Source organism: Hippocampus comes, unplaced genomic scaffold (genome assembly GCF_001891065.2).
Source record: "Hippocampus comes isolate QL1 unplaced genomic scaffold, H_comes_QL1_v1.1 scaffold348, whole genome shotgun sequence".
NCBI classification, from domain to species: domain Eukaryota; kingdom Metazoa; phylum Chordata; class Actinopteri; order Syngnathiformes; family Syngnathidae; genus Hippocampus; species Hippocampus comes.
In genome coordinates this window covers 474,008-482,571 of record NW_017806071.1, presented here as the reverse complement: position 1 = coordinate 482,571, position 8,564 = coordinate 474,008, and the positions used below count along the sequence as shown (strand labels likewise).

Below are 8,564 nucleotides of genomic sequence, written 5' to 3'. Positions count from 1 at the left end.
TGTCAAATTAGTGGAATCAGAAGGGTCACACTGGCTCATTAACGTATTCACTGCCAGCCCATTAAAATGGACCTTTGACTTTTAGCCATTAACGGCAGTTCCTCGAAACGGGATGCCAGATTCATTTTTTTTTAATTTGGCACTGAGAGTTAGTTACTTTTCGGTGAGTTGAAGGACAGGGCAGGACAGAAAAGAGACAGCTGAAAATGTTTTTTTATTAAGCATGCTACAGACGAAATATAGATGACACTCAAATCAGCATTCATATGATTGGAACAACTTTTCCAATTCGAAAATGAGACATATTGGAATTAAGAAAGACCATTACAATTTGAGAAAATAACGCAATCTGAAAGCAACAAGGATACATCTTTTTTTTTTTAAATCGACCATTTCAAGACAATAGTTTCCATGGATCTTAAATTTAGGAATGCTTGAAACTGAGGACAGTTTTCTACAAATGCAATTTTTTTTTTTTCTTACAGGAATACTTAAGGCACAGAAACTTTGGTCCAACTGAGTAGAAGTCTCAAGTAACCTGTTTTGTAACCAAAAAACAGTTTCAAAGCAAATAAATGCCATTGGCAAACACGCCGGACTGCGCTGCAAAGGACAATGGATGTTCGAAAACCAGCCTGAAAAAATGCAACGCCACATTGTGATACTTCACCAAAAGCACGCTGTCAAAGTAAAAAGTAAGGCCGAATCTAAAGGGGAAGAAAAAAAAAAACTATTATTTGATGTGGAAGGGGCCCATGGGAAAGAATCTCAGACCCAAGCAAATTCTCCTGTGGGCTGCAGACCGGCGTTGGAATTTCAGAAACACTCTTTCTATATCTGGCTGTGACTCCTCAAAGTGGAAACGATCCAAAGTGAAAAATCGCAAAAAAGGCCGTCCAGCGACAATGCTCAAAAGAAACCCACGACATTTTACGGTACATCCATGAGATTACACAGCATACGAGAGGGGGTATTATGAATCAAGGTGTGCGCTGTGGACAGCCCATATTAAATAAGGCACGTGTATTTTCTGTTTTTTTTTTTTTGTCTAAATTAAGAAATAAATGCTGCTCTACATCAAACTATCATACGGGATGACAATCATTGTCAATATCTTCCCGAGGTATTGAGGACAGCTGACCAAGGAGCGTCAACAGCAACATCCCCAATTTCTGACCAACGTGACAAAGGTCACGTTTCCCCTCAAAGGATGACAGCTCGTGAAAACCGAGTGGTTTTTGGGTCCCGTTTTCTTTCTTTCTTTTTTTAAATGGTGGACTTCGAGAAGGAAACTCGTAGGTGTTGGTTGCATCCCATGTTGTAGTTGTGAAGGTCAATCAAAGCTTGGACGGACTCTTCGACTGTTGACATCTGGATCAGGGCCATTTTGCGATCCCTGAGAAAAAAAAAAAAAACACCACAGCGGTGTCAACGCGAGCACCCTTTGCTGATTTTCGTCACTTCTGGAGATGTCAGAGATAAAAAACATACTGGAAAAACTTAAATGCTTTCACGGTGCCGCCGGCGTTTGAGAAGAGCAGTCGCAGGTCGTCCTCTGTTACATCTTGCCTGAAAAAGATTCAAGGCACGTGACCGGCAGTTCTACTTTCACCCCGTTTTGTAACTCGACGACACACGGAACAGTTTGGTTGTTGGGGTTCCCGAAACGGATGCAGATTTGAAGAGAAACTGATCAGTGACACTTACGGGATGTTGGAGAGGTGGAGGGTGGCGGAGGGTGGGAATATGTTTTGGAAGTTCTTGGATCCGGGTTTCTTGAAGCGATGAAGGGGGGAGTTGGCATAGTCCTTGGTCAGGCCCTGGTCGTCCAGGCCATCGCGAGGCAGTGCCACCGTCTGGTGTTTGGACAGGGTTGCCCGGATAATTTTCCCATACATCTTTTGGCCGTTCAAGTGGCTCATGGCTTGAGACGGGGGAGAGGAAAAAAACCTTTGAGGGTTCTGCCGCTCCATTTTGAGTAAGTTTACCGCTTGAAACTAAAAAAAACGGATTTCAATTCGAATCGCCACTCACCTAACTGAGCCTGGTTGGCGTCTGACATTTGGATGAGAGCGCTGTCTTTCTTATTGTACAGAATTTTCACCCTCTGGACATCGCCGTAGACGCCTAAGCGGGAGCCGCAGCGGGCGCGCGTGGGCACAAAGCGGGGCCGTCAGAAAACGCAAATTCAAAAGAGCAGTCGAGACAAGGATATCTTAGACGAGAATCAACCAAGAGAGAAGAGAGGAGCACACAGATGGAATTTATAGAAGATTCAGAGAGAGGTGTGTGGTAAGGATATTTAAAAAAAAAAAAAAAAGAGAGAAACAACAGCCTCTTAAATAGATAGGTTATTAGGTTACTGTTGATCATATGGCAAGAAATATAAACATGCAAATATATATCTCTATACAGTATATATTGCTTAACCATGCATTGCTATCATGAAATTGTGACAGATCATAAACATTAACCCAAACCAAATTAACTGGTATCTCGCTTTGAGGTTCTATTCTGCGCAAATACAAACAAAACACACGTGGTATTAAAAAAAGGACTAATAATTGGAATGAAAAAAAAATTATAAAGAGGATGAAAATAGAAAAAAAAAAAAAAAAAGAGTAGATAGCAGAAAAGAGAGGAGAGCAAGAGCCAACGATAACATACCGAAGAGGGTAAACAGACTTTGGGGCGTAACCATCTTTAGAGGGAGAGAAGAGCGACAAGCAGCGTGAGACAGGTAGAGAGGTAGAAGAGTCGGAGCGGAGCGGAGGTAGAGATGGACAGATCGATCCAGAACGGAGGTAGGTAGAAGGGATGGTGTTTTTGTGTTCTCCCCCCGGAGAGTGATGGAGATGGTGGTCATGGAGGAGGAGAGAAAAGTCATGACGAGTTTTTGAAAAGAGGGGTCGGGGGTGGTGGAGGGGGGGGGCAGTGTCATGTAGGAGGAGGTGGTGACGGGGGAAGTGTTGGTTTCAAGGGTGAAACACCCCCTCCGCCCAACACCAGGAAGAAGGGTTACATGGAGAAGGGAAAGGAGGACAGGGGAACAGTCGGGAAACAGAAGGAGGTGAATGTCAATTGTGGGGGGTTGAGGGGGGAAATAAAAAGTGAGGGGAGGGACAAAAAATATATATAAAAGGTCAGTACACTGGAATGCAGGTCGTTTGGCTTGGATCAATGTATTCAGCATATAATTGCAACAAAATGTATTTCACCCTGGAAAAGCAAAAGGGTTAAAAAAACAACATTCCAGAACATTAGTGCAAACGGTAGAAGTGGCAACAATTGGCTTTGGCGGGCATGCAATGGACATTCTGTTGGGACATGCGAGAGTTGATGTGAAGGCCGCCGGAGCGAAACCGTGGCGTTCACATGAAGTCCGGGGAGGCGCAAAAATAACACTCAAGCGCAGGATCAATCGCATCGCAAGTTCGCCGTGATACGAATTTTGGAATTTGAATGACGCAACCGTTCATCCGCAGCGATGACCAGCTGATGTCCGGGAGGGAGACAGGGTCATATTTCACGTTGACAATCGCGTCATAAACCTTTTTTTTTTAATTTATTTTTTGCTCCCCTAATTGATATAACGGATCGTAAAGACGCAAAGACTTCTAGCGAGGGAGATCACGGAAAAAGAAACACAGGCCCGAGTACCAGTTGACTGTTCCGTCTTCTTAACACGTCTGCAAAGCCTTGACAATTTGTCTCTCTTTCATCCGCTCAGTGGCTAACATCCTGCCGGCACTGTGATCATCAGTGACGAGTAAATAAAAACTGTCTCTCTCTCTCTCTCCACCCAAAGCTTCTCATCGGGAATTGCAATTCTTACAGTTTTGCCCCCCCAGCAACAGAGTCAAAAGTTCATAACTGCAGTCGACCAAATCAATGACATCATGAAGTCACGCAACAATCCTTCCCCCTCAATTCCAGAGCTAGCTGTCTAGGACCAACCAACGTTTTGCAATCTGGGAAATGCGATCATCATAAAGAAGCTATGAGTGAAGAGGGGGCGGTGTTAAGTTAGTCGTTCCTGGAGCTGGTGTGTATCTGGGTTGTGTGTTACTGACCTCTTCATTGAGATTGCTGACCAAGAGCACCCCGCTGGACCCCGTCTGTCCAGCTAGCGCCACCCTCCCCGCAGCGGCAGCGGCCACCGCTGCTGCGCTGAGCGGGTTCAGGGCTCCTGTCGGCAAGATCGAGAAATGTTTCAACTCTCGAGTGTACCTCGAGTTAGCCCGACTCGAAAACAAAAATCACAGTGACTTTGACGTCGGCTCGCGAGAGGTCTCGGAGATGCTGACAGGAGGGAAGAGTAAAAGAGGAAAAAGTTGTATCTACCTGGAATCTTACCGAGGAGGGAGTTGTCTTTGCTGAGAGCCACGGCGACGGCGGGGTCCATGGCGGGCTGGCCATCGCCGGCCGGCAGCTCCGGCCGCGTGTAATCCCGACTCTTATCGTTGTTATACTTGACGTTTAAGTTGACGAGCTTGGAGAAGTCGATCCGCAGCGTGCAGCAGGCATTGTAGATATTCTGACCGTCGAGTGCCTGGCGGGGTCAAAGCCTCGGTGATTGACATTACAAAAGCCCGAGTAACAGATGCGGTCCACCCAAGAATACACGAGGTAGCTGAACATATCATCTCTCACCAGTTTGGCCTGCTGCGCATTGACAGGTTCGCTGAACTGCAAAAGGGCCTGGAACTGGTTGTTCTTGGTGAACGTGATGATCTTCATGACGGTGCCAAACTTGGAAAAAATCTGGCACCAAAAAAAAAAAAAAAAGGAACTACCATCTGAAAAGTAGCACTCGGGAGACGCCGGCCAATCCTTTTGTACATTCGACAATTCAGACCTGTTGTAGCACATCCAGCGTTACCGGGTAGAACATATTGTCGATGATGATCCGCAGCACTGGACTGGAGGCGCTGGCGAGGATTTCCTGGACATCCGCGGCAGGCGAGCCGCCGGACTGAACGGCTGAAACCGCCTGCAGCACCGCCTGGGTCCGCTGCAGCCAAAGACAAAGTTTCAGTTCCCACCCGACCCGCAAAGAGGTCAAACAATCAACTGTGACAAGAACATTTGATTCCGACTCGTTTTTTTATCAGTTCACTTCATTCTGCCGACACCACGAACCTGATTGCCAGCATCGGTTTTGAGCTCCTTGTGATTCGAGTATTGAATAAAGACGGGGACGTTGCGAATGTGAGGATTGACGGTGGTGTAGTAGTTCACCATCGTGACGGCGGCATCCTCGGTGCCCATCTCCAAAAAAGCCTGGAAGAAAAGGATATAAAATGTAAAAATAAATCAATAAAAATACAGATGCAAAGTCATAATAATAGGGTAAAAATAAATATCCGTATCATAAGGTCCATTGCGTTCTTTTTTTATTTTTTGTACATTTTACACTGATGTTTCTTGGGTTTTAATGGACTTAAATTTTAACCAATTTCAGATTGTTAAAATAGGCAAAAGTGCAAAAATAAATAAAATTGAAATAATAATAATAATAATAATTTAAAAATAAAATCACACAAACGTGAAATGGTGTCAAACAGACATTTTTTTTTTCCCCCACTCACTTGGTTCTTTCCCTTCAGCGTAAGGATATTGGTGACTTTTCCGAAAGGTAAGCCAAGAGCAATGATTTCGGTCTCTGAGGCTTCGTTGGGCAACTTTCTGATGTGAAGCACACGCGATGGCGGCGCCTCCTCCACCCTCAGCTTTTTACTGTCACTGCCACTGGAACTTCCATCTTAAAAAAAAAAAATAAAAAAAATAAAGAAAACGATTGCAAATGTATTATTCTATGGGACAATGTGTACGTCATAATGGCGAGCGAAAAGGACGCTCCAAATTTTTAAGCGGCTACTTGGACATAAGACATGCGGCCTATTGTTTAAAAAAACAAATCAAACCTGACTCTTCCTATTTGTTTGAGGTGCTTCATTATGCGTTCCCTTTTCAGGAGCGGTCAGCAAAAACTCACCGCTCATACTGCTCAGGCCAGAGTTGGGACTGTTGTACAGACTCAGCTCATCTGATCCTCTCTACATACACACACACAAAAAAAAAGAGGAGGTGGGGGACAAATACGGTCAGTCTGTTGGGCACAGATTACTAAAGTGGAAGCGCACGATCATTTCATCAAACAACATTTGAGAGAATCATTTGAGAAAACAAACAGTGGGTGATAAAGACACGTGGGTGAGGGGGGAGCCAAAAACCAAGTCGACTGCACCATAGCTACACGCCTACTCATTTCTCCATAAAACGTGAACTGTACTTCTGTCACAAAATGTAGTTCTTTCGAGACTACTTGGTTCTTTCTTACAGACTCTGCTGCAGTGACCAATAACACATTACTAGAAATGTCAGAAATGTCAATTCTTTTTCTTGATTAAACCAAGGAATATTAAGACATGACAAAAAGGTCGCGATATATTAAACATTACATTGCAGTCATGATACAAGATCTAAAATGATGATGAGGTGCGGTAAGAAAGCGTAAGACGCAACCGTGTCAACGCACCTTCACTCCAACTGCAACGTCGCCGATCCTGAAAGAGAAAGAATTCCTCATTCGATCAAAAGACTTGCAAAACAAATAGTTGATGTGCAGTGGAACCTCAGTTCAGTTTGCGAGCACGATTATATTGCCGTCTGTCTTGTTTCAGATCGCGATGCTTCAGTTCACAAACAGCATCAACAGTGGAGCGGTGGAGTGCTTTGTTTCATATGGCATGCATTCCCACATATGTTATAGAGAGATAATACAGAGATGTATTCCAAGCAGATATTAGCAATTAGTTAGAACCATTTTAACTTATCTTTACAGATTTTCCCCAAATCACAAAGCCAGAGGGTTTGATCCTCAGTGTCTGGACAAAGCATTACATCGTAATAAAAAGTGAGGGTTCGATTTATAATTGGTAATTTGTCCCAGTGGCACCTTCTCAAGGGGGAGGCATATTTAGAATGGTTTCCACAACTGTTGAAAGTCCGACAACTGTTCACCTTACTTGTTGGTTTCAAATCCATCGTGGTGGCGTTTACAGCCCAAAACAGGAGAACTGTGTCAACGTCCCCAAATTTATGAACCCAACGGTAACTCGCTTGATTTGTTTCGCTAAGAATGTCATTGGTGTTCATCGCTGATCACAACCTGCTTCAATGCACATCGTGCAGTACTACAATAAATGCTAAGAATGTACATCAGATGCAGCTGAAACCGCCCACGTGACTCTCAAAGGTGATGATGAAATTGAGAGCTGTATAATAACACTTGTAATATACATGCACACGGCGGTGTACATTTAAGCATATTTACACCTTGCAGGGGCCCTACATGTTATTGTAAACTACATGGTTTACGTTTCCGTGTGGTGAAGCTTTCGATAGTTGTTATGACGCATTTAGAAAAGTTTAAGAATAGCTTTCCACTTGACAACGTTACCCTTCACGGGTAATTATAGTTCTAGGCTATAATGGAACGCATGCATGGTTCAAGGATGTTAGATAATTAACTAAATGAGGTCCAATGAGTAGGCAGCCAATCGGGCTATGTGCGCTAACGTTAGATACAAGCTAAATACAAAAGGTGACCAGTGGGAACCTTCCTTCATTGGCACAGAAGGTGGTTCAACGTCAATCAAGTATTCGACTGCATTCAATGCACCCGGCCTACACTCATAATTGATATAAATATAGATCACAAAGCGACTTAACAAGAATGAGAGGCACGTCCCCCATAAGATTGGCAGGCAGCGGCGCGTGGCTATGGAAACCCGTTAAACGCTGTAATTGCTCACTCCACCAAATACGCAAATACGCATTTGCCCACTCAGTCAAATTTAGTACGAATATGACAGAACATTACCCGTCCATTTCTGTATATATAATGCCTCTGCGTTGTATCCTTCTGTACCTCCAGTTTACATCAAGGGTGCACAAACATACACACGAGACCAAAATGGAGGCGGTGTTCGTCCCCCCACAGTGACGAAGTCAAGCGGAAATGGACGAAAATGCACGAAGATTTTGAGTAACACAGAAAAAAAATGGCAGAAATTTTATTTTTTAAAAAGCATGTGAAACAGATGTTTTTGTGATTCTGAATTTGAGCTATCCACAATATACATTTTTGTTTGCCTTACGCGCTTATCTGAATTTGATTGGTTGAATTATGTCACATGGGTGAAGTTGTATTGCACAAGCTTGGCCTCCGCCTTGAACGTGTAGTTCGGTCACGTCAGCGCGTCCGCCATATTGAATGTGTTATGTCTGCTTATTAAACAACACTAAACTTGGTGAAATTTATCTCACTCGTGTATTCACATACAAACTCAGCCTGTCCCAACATTCAGTCACCTTAGGATACCATCTTATTTATTATTTTACATTTTCTTTCACTATGCTTTTCTGATGTTGTTTTACATTACATTGCTATTTTATTTAAAACTGGTATTTAAAAAAATGCAAGTATATTACGTGCATCAACTTTTCTTCACCAAGTGTCCCAAAGACCAGGAAAATTCAAATTCACTAGTTTTGCT

At 43.5% G+C, this 8,564-nt stretch overlaps 1 protein-coding gene across 2 annotated transcripts; it reads right to left on the bottom strand.

Annotated features, from left to right (window-relative positions):
- Positions 1 to 209: 209 nt before the first annotated feature.
- On the bottom strand, positions 210 to 8,007 carry LOC109530297 (polypyrimidine tract-binding protein 2-like). 2 transcript variants are annotated; one of them, XM_019893902.1, is made up of 14 exons: positions 7,889 to 8,007; positions 6,542 to 6,569; positions 5,999 to 6,059; positions 5,592 to 5,764; positions 5,143 to 5,283; positions 4,859 to 5,014; positions 4,654 to 4,764; positions 4,345 to 4,552; positions 4,074 to 4,189; positions 2,668 to 2,701; positions 2,035 to 2,127; positions 1,708 to 1,924; positions 1,492 to 1,569; positions 210 to 1,396 (listed from the first exon to the last, which is right to left on the bottom strand). In XM_019893902.1, the coding sequence occupies exons 1-14, from the start codon at positions 7,894 to 7,896 to the stop codon at positions 1,267 to 1,269; spliced, it is 1,554 nt and encodes a 517-aa protein (XP_019749461.1). In that variant the 5' UTR covers positions 7,897 to 8,007; the 3' UTR covers positions 210 to 1,266. The 2 variants fall into 2 exon arrangements, with proteins under 2 accessions (XP_019749461.1, XP_019749462.1); XM_019893903.1 differs by having other exon boundaries at positions 4,357 to 4,552.
- Positions 8,008 to 8,564: the final 557 nt, after the last annotated feature.